The sequence below is a fragment of the Hyla sarda genome, chromosome 8 (assembly GCF_029499605.1).
Source record: "Hyla sarda isolate aHylSar1 chromosome 8, aHylSar1.hap1, whole genome shotgun sequence".
Classification (NCBI taxonomy): domain Eukaryota; kingdom Metazoa; phylum Chordata; class Amphibia; order Anura; family Hylidae; genus Hyla; species Hyla sarda.
This window is the reverse complement of record NC_079196.1, coordinates 183,510,209-183,527,020: the sequence shown is the minus strand read 5'-3', so window position 1 is coordinate 183,527,020 and position 16,812 is coordinate 183,510,209. Positions and strand designations below refer to the sequence as shown.

General features: G+C 42.3%; 1 protein-coding gene across 5 annotated transcripts in view; it reads right to left on the bottom strand.

The window, feature by feature from the left end:
• The window catches only part of CLEC16A (C-type lectin domain containing 16A), a 318,383-nt gene that overhangs the window by 86,877 nt on the left and 214,694 nt on the right, over window positions 1-16,812 (bottom strand). For 4 of the 5 annotated variants that reach the window (XM_056536467.1, XM_056536468.1, XM_056536463.1 and 1 more), the window contains exon 21: window positions 9,181-9,345. The exons of the other annotated variant lie outside the window; for it this stretch is intronic. In XM_056536467.1, coding sequence (XP_056392442.1) covers window positions 9,181-9,345 — 165 coding nt within the window. The remainder of the gene's footprint in view (window positions 1-9,180; window positions 9,346-16,812) is intronic. 5 annotated transcript variants of the gene reach the window in all.

Genomic DNA, 16,812 nt, shown 5'->3' with positions numbered 1-16,812 from the left:
TTTAATCTTATGGCAACATTCAAACCCTTCATAGCTGTGCATTGAGTAAAACTAGTAAGAACTTTTCCAGTAAACTAACATCTAGCTGTCCTCTTGCACAATTTAACCTCCAATGCAATCTGACAGGCATGACGCAAACACGAGCATCTTCGATTACTATACATACTGTATATACTCGAGTATAAGCCGAGTTTTTCAGAACGATTTTTCGTGCTGAAAGCGCCCCCCTCGGCTTATACTCGAATGAACGTTCCACCTGTCAATTCCTTCTCAGTGGTCTTCAACCTGCGGACCTCCAGATGTTGCAAAACTACAACTCCCAGCATGCCCGGACAGCCGTCGGCTGTCCGAGCATGCTGGGAGTTGTAATTTTGAAACCTCTGGAGGTCCGCAGGTTGAAGACCACTGCGGCCTTCGTCATCATCCAGACCCCCCCCCCCCTTTAGTTTTCTACTCCCCTCCCCTCGGTGGGAAGGAAGGGTGAGCTGGTCCGGGCCATCTATGCTGCAGGGACCGTCCGGTGGGGAGGGTTAGTTGTTCCGGGCTGTCCATTTTCACCGGGCCTGCCCCGGACTAGTGACGTTGCCTTGACGGCGACGCACAGGGACGTTCATGCGCGTCCCTGTGCATCGTCGTCAAGGCAACGTCACTAGTCCGGGCAGGCCCGGAGCGCGGAGAAGAGGGCCCCCCGGTGAAAATGGACAGCCTGGAACGACTAACCCTCCCACCGGACGCCCCCTGCAGCATAGATGGCTCAGACCAGCTCACCCTTCCATCCCACCGAGGGGAGGTGAGTAGAAAACAAAAGGGGAGGTCTGGATGATGACGAAGGCCACAGTGGTCTTCAACCTGCGGGCTGTCCGGGCATGCTGGGAGTTGTAGTTTTGCAACATCTGGAGGTCCGCAGGTTGAAGACCACTGATGTAGGGATTGATAGACGTGATGATGAAGGGAGGGGGGGGGGATGATGACGGGGGTCTGGATGACGACATGGGGGGATGATGTATTTCCCACCCTAGGCTTATAGTCGAGTCAATAATTTTTCCTGGGTTATTGGGGTGAAATTAGGGGCCTCGGCTTATACTCGAGTATATTGAAACAAAAAATAAATAAATAAATAAATATATATATATCTATATGGTAATAACAATATGCTGCACAAAGACCAGGCACGCACATACAAATACACATAACTGAAATTGCAGTGCATGTGCATGTATTTAGAACCATGAGAAATCGAATTCTAGAAGGAATCTCTATTGTTTTCTGTAACTTCTCTATCTGAAAACTCCCTGTGTCACACTTCTGGAAAATATCTAAGAAAATGAATGGCTCCATAAAGTCTGAATGTCCCGTAATTGTTTTCCTTTAAAAAAATGAAATTTACAGTATAAATAAAGCTTTTCTCCGAATGTTCCTCCCAAAAATAAACAGCAAAGTATCCACACGTGGTAAAACAGATACTTCTAGTTATCATTCATTTTAATGGTTAACCCAGAGCAGGGCGCTCTGAAGAGCGACAGAAGTGGAAATGCGAGCCAGCTCTTTACTGCTGGGAAATCACTGGGATGTTGGGTAATTAAGAGTAGATGCAAAGATCATCGGAAACAAATGGTAACAATAATTAAAAAGTCCCACAAGCCCATAAATGAAGGTTAAAGAGCCACAGAATAAACTCCGGCAAAGTTCTTACCAAGAAAGCAAACATGCAAAACAAGTTATCATATTCTGTAATGGTAAGGCCACACACAGCTGATGTACAGACCCAAACCACACTAGCATAGGTTTATTATTGGGCGACATGGCCAATAAGTCGGTATATCTTGTTGTATATCTATCAACTTTAAAAGTTCAAATGTAGTCTACTATTGGCTACCTATGGTCTGTTTCAAGTATGTTTCTATTTTTGGAGACTCAAAAGCATAGTCTACTAAGTGTAGTTGAATATATACCAGTGATATGGCCTAAAAAATATCATATAAATGGGGCCTAAGAGGCGAGTCAAAACCATGCGCACTGTTGGGGGTTTTCAGCTGTCGACCTCTGAGGCTTTACATGGCCTAATCCTAAAATCTCTTACTGTTATTACTTTACAAAGAACAAAAAGTATATATATATCACTAAAACATGATTCTATACACTGTATATTGTGCAATTTGATATATTAGTTTGGTTATGTATGTGATCCTAGATAATTGTTCTCATTACAAAACAGGACTGTACACAGAATAATTTATGGAAGGTGTAAAAAGCAAGATATTAGCTTATATAAGGACAACTTATTCTGTGGCACTGAATATATAGGTAACAATCAGTCCTTAATTTCAGTGCAACTTAAATAAAATGTCCCCATCTTAGATGCACATACGTGAGAGAGCCTCTAAAAACTCCATATAAACATTAAAGGGGTATTCCAGGGAAAAACTTTTTTATATATATCAACTGGCTCCAGAAAGTTAAACAGATTTGTAAATTACTTCTATTAAAAAATCTTAATCCTTTCAGTACTTATGAGCTTCTGAAGTTAGGGTTGTTCTTTTCTGTCTAAGTGCTCTCTGATGACACCTGTCTCGGGAAACGCCCAGTTTAGAAGAGGTTTGCTATGGGGATTTGCTTCTAAACTGGGCGGTTCCCGAGACACGTGTCATCAGAGAGCACTTAGACAGAAAAGAACAACCCTAACTTCAGAAGCTCATAAGTACTGAAAGGATTAAGATTTTTTTAATAGAAGTAATTTACAAATCTGTTTAACTTTGTGGAGCCAGTTGATATATAACAAAAAGTTTTTTCCTGGATAACCCCTTTAAAGCGACTGTACACTTTTAAGAGCAGTCAGCCTCTTTTTTAGTTGGCCAACAGGTATTTATTTTAGATTTATATATAAGAGAGGAGATTAGTGCTCTGGATGTGCCATAAAATGTAACCTTTACTAGTTATTAATTAAAATCTATAATTAGTATTCGTGATAAAGTGATTGTAGTGCTCAATGGCAGTAATACAAAACAGAAAACCGTAGGCGCACTGACCATGTTTGGCTGGGCCCAGCCACCCTAGTCGTGCAAATAAGATAAATGTAAAAACGTTGCAAGTATTTATCAATAGTACCACCAACGCGTTTCTACCACCAGTGTTGGTGGCATCATCAGGGAGGTACAACGAAAATATAATTATAAAGTAGTTCACATATAGAATAATAACCAAAAGGACCTGCAGGTAAAGTGCCCCAATGCCATACAAATATGTCTATGCGGGTATGTACATGTAATGCAAAAGTCCTATGGGAGAAGAGATGCACATTCCCCAATGGTTACTGTGTCACAGATAATAGCCTAATAGATAGAATCTGCAAATAAAATGCCCCAACACCATGCAATTGTATTTAGGCGAGTATAGACATGTAATGCATAATAGTAGAGTTCTATGGGGAAAAATACACATTCCAAGGCTATTATGTCCTAATTCAGGTGCAGGAATCCGGGGTTCTGTAGATTCACAGTGAGGATCGGGAGGTAACCTTGGTCAGTGCGCCTATGGTTTACTGTTTTGTATTACTGCCATTGAGCGCTACAATCACTTTATCACGAATACGAATTATAGATTTTAATTAATAACTAGTAAAGGTTACGTTTTATGGCACATCCGGAGCACTAATCTCCTCTCCTGTATATGATTTACAGTGGAGATCAAAAGTTTGGGCACCCCAGGTAAACATTTGTATTAATATGCATAAAGAAGCCAAGGAAAGATGGAAAAATCTCCAAAAGGCATCAAATTACAGATTAGACATTCTTATATGTCAACAAAAGTTAGATTTTATTTCCATCATTTACACTTTCAAAATAACAGAAAACAAAAAAAATGGCGTCTGCAAAAGTTTGGGCACCCTGCAGAGTTAATGTCTTGTACTGCCCCCTTTGGCAAGTATCACAGCTTGTAAACGCTTTTTGTAGCCAGCCAAGAGTCTTTCAATTCTTGTTTGAGGTATCTTTGCCCATTCTTCCTTACAAAAGTCTTCCAGTTCTTTGAGATTTCTGGGCTGTCTGTCACACACTGCTCTTTTAAGGTCTATCCATAGATTTTCAATTATGTTGAGGTCAGAAGATTGTGAAGGCCATGGCAAAACCTTCAGTTTACGCCTCTTGATGTAATCCCCCTTGGATTTCGTGGTGTGTTTAGGATCATTATCCATTTGTAGAAGCCATCCTCTCTTTAACTTCAGCTTTTTCACAGATGGCATCAAGTTAGCATCCCAAAAATGTTTTATTGAATCCATTTTTCCTTCTACTTGTGAGATGTTCCCTGTGCCACTGGCTGCAATACAACCCCAAAGCATGATTGAGCCACCCCCATGCTTAACAGTTGGACAGAGGTTCTTTTCATTTAATTCTGTTCCCCTTCTTCTCCAAATGTACCTTTGCTCATTCCGGCCAAAAAGTTCAATTTTAACCTCATCGGTCCAAAGAACTTGTTTTCAAAATGCATCAGGCTTGTCTATATGTTCATTTGCAAAGTTCAAATGCTGATTTTTCTGGTGATGACCTAGAAGAGGTTTTCTTCTGATGACTCTTCCATGAAGACCATATTTGTACAAGTATCTCTTTATAGTGGAATAGTGTACCACAACTCCAGTGTCTGCTAGATCTTTCTGGAAAGATTGTGCAGTAAAAAGTGGGTTTTGAATTGTTTTCTCACAATCCTGCGAGCTGTTCTGTCTGATATTTTTCTTGGTCTTCCAGATCTTACTATAACTTCAACTGCTCCTGAAGACTGCCATTTCTTAATTACATTCCGAACAGAGGATATTGACATCTGAAAACGTTTTGCTATCTTCTTATAGCCTTCTCCAGCTTTGTGAGCATCAACTATTTTCAGTTTCAGATTTCTAGACAACTATTTAGAAGAATCCATGTTGCTGATTGTTGGGGCAAGGTCAGATGAGTCTGGGCATTTAAAACCTTTGAGATTGACATCACCTGGTCTTCCCAGATGATGATTGAGAACAATCCATGACACTGGCAGGTATCAGCTTTTCAAAGGGGGCAGTGCATGCTATAAATTCTGCAGGGTGCCCAAACTTTTGCAGATGCCATTTTCTTGTTTTCTGTTATTTTGAAAGTGTAAATGATGGAAATAAAATCTAACTTTTGTTGACATATTATAAGAATGTCTAATCTGTAATTTGATGCCTTTTGGAGATTTTTCCAACTTTTCTTGGCTTCTTTATGCACATTAATACAAATTTTTACCTGGGGTGCCCAAACTTTTGATCCCCACTGTATGCTGGATGACAATATTGCTACCAGGTGGCTTACGTAGGACCACATACTTTTCACTACGTTTATAGTTTCTATTTTAGATTTACCCATAGATATAAATGTTCAGCTTGGAGGGACGTTATTGTGTTCTCAATGGAGGGATTGGGGCATGCCACCACCAGACAGTTTTGGCTTCTCTCTCTAAGAAGAATAGGGCCAAGCTGAAATAATCTGTCAGGGGAGAGTTGAGAGGACCCTATTCTCTTTATAAAATTGACTAGCCCTGCTAAAGTCAGTGATTCCGACTGACTTTTGACTAACCTTCATAGGGACTTTTACCTATGGTGAGATTTGAACCCAGGACCCCAGCACTGCAAGACAAAAAAACTTGACATTAAAGTATTGTTTTATTACCAATACTTAATCATCAGAAATGGAACACACAATAGTCAAAAGTTGCCCCAGCCCTTTCCTACCTTTTCACTCTTCTTACACATTAATCTCATCTAGATATGTCCTAGTCTTTTGTCCCACATGACTACCTATATACCTATATGGGTTTTCTACATAGCCTTTGTGGGGAACTACAATATAGCGCATCCTTAAAAAGTACCTGTCACCAAATAAACTTTTCTAAACTAACTCAGGTTATGTTCCCTAACTACTCCTAACACCCCTCCCACCCTTAAAAAAATGTCAGAGCTTTAAAGGGGTACTCCGCCCCTAGACATCTTATCCCCTATCCAAACATACCACATATGTTTATTTTGATTGACACAGTTTTTTTGTTTAAATGGGAAAAGGGGGGGGGGGTGATCAAACTTTTATTAGGGAAGGGGTTAAATGATCTTTATTCACTTTTTTTTCATTTTTTTTTGCAGTGTTATAGCTCTCATAGGGGGCTATAACACTGCACACAGTGATCTTTTACATTGATCAATGGTTTTTCATAGGAAACCATTGATCAATGATTCTGCCGCTTTACTGCTCAAGCCTGGATCTCAGGCACTGAGCAGTCATTCGGCGATCGGACAGCGAGGAGGAAGGTAGGGGCCCTCCTGCTGTCCTGTAAGCTGTTCGGGATGCCACGATTCCGAACAGCCCCCTGAGCTAACCGGCAAGGTCTTACCTTCACTTTAGACGAGGTGTTCAACTATGAACGCCGCGTCTAAAGGGTTAATAGCGCACGGCACCGCAATCAGTGCCGTGCGCTATTAGCCACAGGTCCCGGCCGTTGTTAGAGGCCAGGCCCGACCCGCTATGACCCGAGGGCCATACGATGGCCCCGTGTTATAGAAAGGGAGTGGGCGGAGGGCGTATAGGTATCCCCTCCGTCCCCAACAGGTTAAAAAGCTCTGTATCATACCTTTATTCTTGCTCACATAGTAAAATCTTCTAGCAGGAGAAAGTGGGTGTTTTCCCGCAGGCCTAACATCACTGAAGCCTGCTGGGGGACCATTTCCACCCTCAAATGGTTGCAGTGCTGTGATAAATAAAAGACCTCAGGCTCTGTGCATCTTTCAGTGAGGCTCTTTGGATATTTCAGTGAGGCTCTGTGCAGCTTTCAGTGAGGCTCTGTGCAGCTGTCAATCAAGCTCAGTGCAGAGAAACACTTTGAGTTTGGACTCCGGCCAGGCCGGGAGGAGACCAAACTCACTGTATTAATTGTGGCAGGGAACAGAACCGCGCCACCTAGAGGCTGTTTTGTTCTATTACATTTTTATCATATTTCTGTTGATAATTTTAAAAGCAAGTGAATGAGAAAGTGTCTAGTTCTGCTAATTACACAAGGAAAACTATATTAAAAGTTTTTATTTGGTGACTCTTTAAGTCTTGGTCCTCATATTGTGTTGTGTTACTAGCGGTTAAGGTGGACACTTACTCATACACCATTTATAGTGACTGATAGGCACAGCATAAACAATGCCTTTAACAAAATTTCACATAAATTGTCAGTTTGGGAAATCTGATCCACAATCAGGTTGTAATATGAATGATAAAAAGGTATCCATAGTACAGTCATGTGAAAACGGTATAAGACTATGTTGTGATGACAGTTGTGTATTGTTTCAGTGACTCCTCTGTTATTGGGTAGTCTTAACATTTATAGAGCCAGCAAAACATTTGTTTATTTGTCCAGGGGTTATTGTCAGCTGTTTCGGTTTCTAATTTGTGTACAAATAAATGAGATCTTCTGGCACCACAGAGATGCTCAGAATTCCAGCAGACACTTAAATGGGTATTTCGTCATTGTTATTAATTTCTCCAGAAACACTGGTAGTGAAAAATGTCAGACACGAGGAGGGTCATCTTACACCACATTCTTGGACATGTGCCAGTCCTTTAGTTTGACGTAATTATTTAAACGTAACATCTCATTGACTCCAGTCTGATAATACAGAAGTAAACAACTGCAGATACATATGTACAGCAGATCATAATAAAGCAGCTTTACACTACAACACAACTAAAACAGAAACCTACATGACTGTCTATAGAACAACAGACAAAGGCTGCAAGAAAATGCGATTCCCATATTAGCTAACTGATGTTATGCAATTCTGTAATACAACAGTGTAAGATAACCAAAGGAAAAAATAACTAACTTTATTGTCTCTTATAAACAATTTGTAGCGCCTTGCTTTTAGCCTGACAATACTGTTCTACACTTAATAGCTCCCAGAATTAAGCTGTTGTCATAGATTACAAAAAGAGTGCAACACTTGCCTACAGGTTATTTGTAGTATTGCAGCTCAAGCCCATTCATTTCAATAGGTGAGCTGCAAAAAATACAGAAAGGGAAATTTACTGAAGTCCAGCATTTTAGCTAAATATGTTGGAGTAAGTTGCAACAAACGTATGAAGGGTTTCAGGTCTCTTAATGGGGTACTCCGCCCCTAGACATCTTATTCCCTATCCAAAGGATAGGGAGTAAGATGTCAGATCGCCGCGGTCCCGCTGCTGGGGAGCCCTGGGATCCTTGCTGCGGCACCCCGCTATCATTACAGCACAGAACGAGTTCGCTCTGTGCGGAATGACGGGCGATAAGGGGGATGGAGCAGCGTGACGTCATGGCTCCGCCCCTCGTGACATCACGGCCCATCCCCTTAAAGCAAGTCTATGGGAGGGGGCATGACGACCGCCACGCCCCCTCCCATAGACTTGTATTGAAAGGGGCGGGCAGTGACGTCACGAGGGGCGGAGCCGTGACATAACGATGCTCCAGCCCCTGTACTGCCCGTCATTACGTGCAGAGCGAACTCGCTCTGTGCTGTAATGAGAGCGCGGTGCCGCAGCGGGGATCCCAGGGCTCCCCAGCAGCGGCTCCCCGGCAATCTGACATCTTATACCCTATCCTTTGGATAGGGGATAAGATGTCTAGGGGCGGAGTACCCCTTTAAGAAGTCAGTGGCATCTGTGAATTTTCACACAGTGGGATCGGAACAGAGTCCTAGTCAGAAGATAGCTGTCTGGTGAGAGAAGCATCAGCCCACATGTAAGGCATAGATTCTTACTGCCACAGGCAATTTTTTCCCCCCCCAGAGTGGTCCTTTAATATTGACAGGAAAGCTGTGTGTTCTTTACTTATAAACTGGTATAGTGGCTCCTATATCATGGGATATATAAAATACACTCTTCATGATTTTCTTTTTATATTAAAAACTCTATACAATAGAATAGTCCCAATAAGCCTACAACTGAATAAAGTACTAGAACTCCAGTAAAATTAAAAGGTTCTTCAGTAAAATTACAAAAGGGTGCTACAAAGGTTACACCAGTGATGCAGAAGTTCAGAATACATGGACGATGTACATACTGGATATGATGAAGCTTGTATATTAATAATAGGAGAGCCCAAATAAAGAGGAGAAAAAAAGTGGAACTACAAGTACATTTCAGTCCAACGTTGTTCTTTTGGCCATACCTGGTACCTTGTCAACTGACGCAAAGACAGAGCGTTGCACGGCAACGTCACTCCCAACACGGCGAGATTGTTCATAAAACCGAAAGGGCAGATGCTGAGCTGATGAGGAGCTATGTCCAAAACCCATCACTTCTTTAGATGGCTGGACTGGTAGATCTAAGAGAGCTGGAAAAAGGCGAGAGAAATGGCAATTACCAGCTTTGCCTTACTAATGGTTCATCACTACTTCATAATTCATTTAAAGGGGTAATTTGGAGAAAGAAAAAAAATATATTTTTTTATTTTAGAATGCTCAGAGTAACAGCAGAACATTAAAAAACCATGAACTCCCCTACCAATCATCCACCATCATTCTATTGTGTCTGTGCCAGTCCTGCTGGTCAGAGCTTACTGTTCTCAATGCATAGGAAGTTCTGGCTCAGCCAATCACTGGCTAAGGTGGATCACTACTATGGCCAGTGACTGGCTGAGTGAGCATTTCCTATAAGCTGGTATAGAGAAAAGGAAGCTCTGAGCAGTGGGACAGGCATAGTTGGAACAGCACTGAAAAGAGATCAGCAGAAGGTGCACATAAATGGTTATTCAAAAAGGATGGTTATAGCCTTGGTATTTATAACCAAGAGATAATGAAAAGACACAATAAATTCAAGTTCTGTCTACACACTACAAACGCACAATGTCATTTCCATTGGTAGCACGACAGACGTCTAGGTAGTAGTCCAGTTCTGCCCTGAGGAGTGCAAGCATGTCCTTGGATATGTACTCCACTACCTTAAGGGTTAGTAATAGAGGGGTAATAGGGGAGTGGTAATAGAGAAAAGATCAGATTGAATGCAGCTAGGCGCGTTCAAGTGAAAAAAAAATTCAGAACCCTGACAAACATCCCTTACCTTTGTATTACAGTCGATATTATTAAAAGATGGTTGCATTAGTGTGTTTTATAAAAAAAAAATATATATGACCATGTAACGTTTTCTGGTCATCTGCTTGCTTTTAATGATTCATCATAGACATTAGATATTTCTGGTAGCATGGTCCTCCATTCAGAACCCACAAAACGTAAGCATTTAAAGGAGTCTATGGTTTTAAAAGAGCTTTTTTTTTTTGTTAATCCATTAGAGTACCTGCCTGATGGCTCAATCTCCAGTTCCTTACTTTCTTCAAACTGATAGATCGAAGATCATTTATGACCAGAATAAAGGGCAATTTAAAAGGTTACTTTAAAAGATCATTCAGAGGAGGAAAGAGGTGCTGGAGACGTGAGGTGTCAGGCTGCTCCTCTGATGGTTTTTACTCCTAAAAAGACAGAGTAGCTTGCAGGTTATGTAAAACATGCAGACTAGGGACAATAAACTGAATACCATAATAAAGAGAATTTTTTTTGCACCACAATAAGTACAAGGCATAAAAAACAAGTTGCCCTCAATGGTGTCCATAGCCTTATATGAATATGATAATTGGTGTAACTTGTTTTGGCAAAATTGGTTAAAACAAGACCTTGCAAACATGCAATCTCATGCAAAATGTATAAGCAATGATAATCGCTGTCATTAAATGTGTACTGACTTTGCATGTATTTCTTATAAACCCAGGCCACTGGCCAAATTTTAATAAAAGTGAAACAATTATTAATAAAAGCAAGTAAGGTTACAATTTCGAAGTGACTTCTCCAAATCATAAAAAAAAATCTGAACAAGTGGGAAACCACACAACTTACAGTAAACCAAGAATATATAATATAATACATATATATATATATATATATATATATATACATATAAATATAACAAAGTATACAGCCAGCACATAAGATAAACTTTTTCTTTTTGACCATGGACTTTATTTTTGTTCTGGTCGCTAAGTATAGGTCTTTGACACACAATTTCTGATAATCCTGGACACGTTAGTAGAGAACTCTTATTGCCAGGTACATTAAAGGGGTACTCTGCCCCTAGACATTGATAAGATGTCAGATCGCCGCGGTCCTGCTGCTGGGGACCCCCGGGATTGCCGCTGCGGCACCCCGCTGTCATTACTTCACAGAGAGAGTTCGCTCTTTGCGTAATGACGGGCAATACAGGGGCCGGCGCAGCGTGACGTCATGGCTCTGCCCCTCGTGACATCATGGCCCGCCCCCTTAATACAAGTCTATGGCAGGGGCATCACGACCGCCACGCCCCCTCCCATAAACTCGTATTGAGGGGGGAGGGCCGTGAAGTCACAAGGGGCGGGGGCGTAACGTAACGATGCTCCGGCCCCTGTATTGCCCGTCATTACGTGCAGAGCAAACTCGCTCTGTGCAGTAATGAAAGCGGGGTGCTGCAGCAGTGATCCCCGGGGTCCCCAGCAGCAGGACCACGGCGATCTGACATCTTATCCCCTATCCTTTGGATAGGGGATAAGATGTCTAGGGGCGGAGTACCCCTTTAAGAGTCCTTCTTAAGCCATTGAAGCCTTAAAGGGGTTGTCTGGGAAGCAGGAAAGGTCCTTTCTTTTCCGCTTCCCATTACCTACTTTTGCACCTGGCCCAGTCTCATAAATCTACCAAGACAGGGAAGTATATCTGAGCCAGTTACTATCTCATGCAGGCAAAAAAAAAACACTCCCGCAAAGAATGACCAATAGCTGCAGGATACTGCCAATCTTGTGGATACATCATACAACTATTTGACATTAGTGATAGTAGTGACTAGCACCCGCTACCCTATTGTCTTTGAAGGGGTACTCCACTAGCCAGCATTCGGAAGTAAATGTTACGAACACTGTTTTCGTGCTGCGGGGGTCAGCCACGCCCCTCGTGACATCACGGCCTTGCCACCTCAATGCTAGTCTATGGGAGAGGGCATGACGGCTGTCACGCCCCCTCCCATAGACTAGCATTGAGGGGTCAAGGCCGTGATGTCACGAGGGGCGTGCCCTACCCCCTCAGTGCGAAAACAGCATTCGAAACATTTACTTCCAAACGCTGGCCAGTGGAGTACCCCTTTCAAGGTATACTTACAAGAAGGGTCAGAGGACAGAAGTAAGTACCAGGGAGCAGAACACGTAGGACCCTTTCTTTTCCCCATACAACCCCTTATAGGGGTTGAATAGGCTCTCGCAGCATTCTATAGTTACAATCTGCATAATATTAAGTAACTTTGTATATCACTTTGCTCTCTGAACTCACCCCCCTCTCTCATCTCTTTCTTCACCCCTTCACTCTTGATGGACTTGTATTGGCAGCATTTAACTGATCTATTAATTAATTGCTAGTCTGTTTTGTAAACACAGGACAGTACTGAACAGATTGTTTTCTCTAATGAGATATATTACAAAAGTTTGCAAAGTTTGTTGAAACAAAGATGATTCAAATCCACCACATTTTCTTGGTAAATATGTTGGAATTTTTGGAAAATGTCGGGAACACACCCCCTTTCCCCGAGGGCCACATATGTTTTTCGGGTTCTCTCAGTAAAATGGGGAGTTGGTCAGGTTTTTTTTTCAATTCTGGCGCAAATTCTGGCAAAGACATCAGAATCTGGCGCACAACCCAACAAAACAGGTTGGGTTTACAATAGTAAATCAAGGCCTGTGTGTAAATATTTATTGGCCATTGTTCATATAGTGTCATTGTGTGCTGCAGGGCTGTACACAGATTGTAATACCCATAGCCTAAATTCCCCATGTAACACTAGGGCTAATTTCTTAGGAAGCCAATTAAAGGGGTTCTCCGGTGCTTACACATCTTATCCCCTATCCAAAGGATAGGGGATAAGATGCCTGATCGCGGGAGTCCTGCCGCTGGGGATAGCTATCACGACCCCTCCCGTAGGCTTGCATTGAGGGGCGGAGCGTGACATCACACGGGGGCGGAGGCGTGACGTCACACGCCGCCGGCCCGGTGGTCACACGTAATCAGACCCAGAGCGAACACGCTCCGGGGACTGATTACAAACGGGGTGCCGCGTGCAAGATCACGGGGGTCCCCCGCGAACAGGCATCTTATCCCCTATCCTTTGGATAGGGGATAAGATGTGTAAGCACCGGAGAACCCCTTTAATCTATCAATATGTTTATTAAGTGCTGAAAGAGTCATCTGAACACTTGGCTCATGTGGTGATCTCCAAGGTTCTTCACTATTAACAATGTATCTATGTAGATGACTAATATGACTTAATACATAAAATGTCAGACAATAGGTTTAGACAGAAATTTCAGATGGTAACACAGATTAAATAGGCACCGTCAGAATCAAAAACTCTCTATATGTTGTAGATTGTGGAAAAACAATAACCTTTCTAAAATACTTAATTTAAAAATATATACCTACACATTTTTTTTTATTTTTATTTTTTACAGAAATCCTGGTATGATGATCATCTTGGTCCCAGCAGGAGCACAGGCTACAACAAACTTCAGAAAGGGAGGGCAGAACAAGCACTACTCTGTGCTCACGACTGTCCTGTCTATCAGACTGCAGTATGAATCTAAATTATATAAAAAGTTTTTGTTGACAACAGAAACACTTTAAAGGAAAATAAACTTTCAAAATGTGTCTCATGTGCCAGGCAAAAACACGATTATAATTTGTCTGGTTGACAGTGTTGTAAAAACAGGAACCATTTAAAAAAAAAATTGCATGTTTCTTAACATGAGAGTCCAGGTTATAGTGATCCTGGTAACAGTGAAGTCACTGAGGTTTTGTTTGTTTTTTGTTTACAGGTTATAGTGCTTCTGTTTACAGAGAAATCACTGAAGTTTTGTTTGTTTAGGTATTTCCAAGTCATTCGGCACGGCATGATCTGCACTGTGATAACTACCGATGTGGTAGTGTTCCTGGGTTAATCCTACCCACAATTTTGTCTGCTTGGACTAGGAAAATACCTATATATATATATATATATATATATATATATATATATATATATACATATATATACATATATACACATATATATATATATATATATATATATATATAAGCTATACTTACCTACCTCTGGTCCACCTTTTTTATTTTTATTTTTTTTTTAAAGCTAGAACACAACTTTAATGTGATCAAACAATTGCAATGTAAAGCATAGTAGATGGGAAGAATTTCCATCACTCATTAGACAGAAGGGGTATTTGCCAGTTAAATTACCACCACGCAGCAGTTATGGACAGGGCCGGCTCTGCCCCCCTCTTGATGAGGGCTCCGCTCTGCCAGCTGCAATAAAGTTAGTCAGCATCCGAAGCACCCACCCATCCGAAGCACCCACCCATCCGAAGCGCCTGCCCATGAAGCAAAACCCCCACCTGTACTATATAATCAGCATTTTTCAGCCTGCAAGAGGAGAGCAGCGCTATCTCCGAGGCAGACGGAACGATCACTAAGGTCAGGTCCATCTAACATCCTGACATTGCGGAGCCAATGGGCGGGGTCAAAGGGCGGCAAAATAAGCTTTTGCCTAGGGTGGCAAAAATCCTTGCACTAGGCCTGGTTATGGATGATAGAAATGATGATAGAAACTAAAAAGCATCAAGGCAGCAAATACAAAATATGTAGCAGGTACCTATGGGATAATGGCTTAAAGTGGTTGTCCATCATTGACGACACATTGCCAGTAATTCTGAGGATCCAACCACAGAAATTTGGCCATAATGCAAAGCTCAACATAGCACCTGGTCTGGAGCAGTGATGTGTCATATTGGAACAGAGCCCATTCAAGCGAACAGAGTTGTACTGCGGGTTTCTGAAATAAAGTGAAGCTTCCCAGGAGAGAACAGGTATACTGTACCTAGTGCTGCAATCTCTTTGTTGTAGGGATCAAGGTTGCAGTGGTCTGACTGCCACCAATTTAACATGATTATTGTATTATAGCAAACCTAACATAAAACTGCTGTTAGCAAAACATTGTGATGGGAAATGTACATATGTCCAGAACAATGCATCCAACTAGGTACAGTGGGGAAAAAAAGTATTCAGTCAGCCACCAATTATGCAATTTCTCCCACTTAAAAAGATGAGAGAGGCCTGTAAATTTTCATCATAGGTATACCTCAACTATGAGAGACATAATGAGAAAAAAAATCCATAAAATCTCATTGTCTGATTTTTAAAGAATTTATTTGCAAATCATGGTGGAAAATAAGTATTTGGTCACCTACAAACAAGCAAGATTTCTGGCTCTCACAGACCTGTAACAACTTCTTTAAGAGTCTCCTCTGTCCTCCACTCACTACATGTATTAATGACACTTGTTTGAGGTTGTGGACAGGTGTCTTTTGTACTGATAACAAGTTAAAACAGTCACACTCCAAACTCCACTATGGCCAAGACCAAAGAGCTGTCAAAGGACCTGCACCAGGCTGGGAAGACTGAACTTGTAATAGGCAAACAGCTTGGTGTGAATAAATCAACTGTGGGAGCAATTATGAGAAAATGGAAGACATCCAAGACCACTGATAATCTCCCTCGATCTGGGGCTCCACGCAAAATCTCACCCCATAGTTTCAAAATGATCACAAGAACGGTAAGCAAAAATCCCAGAACCACACGGGGGGACCTAGTGAATGACCTGCAGATATCTGGGACTAAAGTAGCAAAGGCTACCATCAGTAACACACTACACCTCCAGGGACTCAAATCATGCAGTGCCATAAGTGTCCCCCTGCTTAAAGGAGAACTACGGGATTGAAAATGTTATCCCCTATCCTAAGAATAGGGGATAAGTTTCAGATCGCGGGGGGTCCGACCGCTGGGGCCCCCCACGATCTCCCGTACGGGGCATGGCTCTCTGCATAGAGAGCACGTGTCGACCACCGCATGAGGTGGCGGCTGACACGCGCCCTCCATTTACTGCTATGGGAGACCCCAAGCGCTGCCTTCGGCAATTTCCGGCTCTCCCATAGCAGTGTATGGAGGGGGCGTGTCGGCCACTGCTTCGTGCGGTGGTCAACACGCCCTCTCTAACCAGAGAACCGGGGCCCCGTACGGGAGATCGCGGGGGGCCCCAGAGGTCGGACCCGCGCGATCTGAAACTTATCCCCTATCCTTAGGATAGGGGATACATTTTTCAATCCCGTAGTTCTCCTTTAAGCCAGTACATGTTCGGGCCCATCGGAAGTTTGCTAGAGAGCATTTGGATCATCCAGAAGAGTATTGGGAGAATGTCATATGGTCAGATGAAACTAAAGAACAACTTTTTTGCTAACTCGTCGTGTTTGGAGGAGAAAGAATGCTGTGTTGCATCCAAAGAACACCATACCTACTGTGAAGCATGGGGGTGGAAACATCATGCTTTGGGAATTTTTTTCTGCTAAGGGACCGGGACGACTGATCCATGTAAAGGAAAGAATTAATGGGCCATGTATTGTGAGATTTTCAGTGAAAACCTTCTTCCACCAGCAAGGGCATTGAAGATGAAACGTGGCTGGGTCTTTCAGCATGACAATGATCCCAAACACACCACCAGGGCAATGAAGGAGTGGCTTAGTAAGAACCATTTCAAGGTCCTGGAGTGGCCAGCCAGTCTCCAGATCTAAACCCCATAGAAAACCTTTGGAGGTAGTTGAAAGTCTGTGTTGCCCAGTGACAGCCCCAAAACATCACTGCTCTAGAGGAGATCTGCATGGAGGAATGGGCCAAAATACCAGCAACAGTGTGTG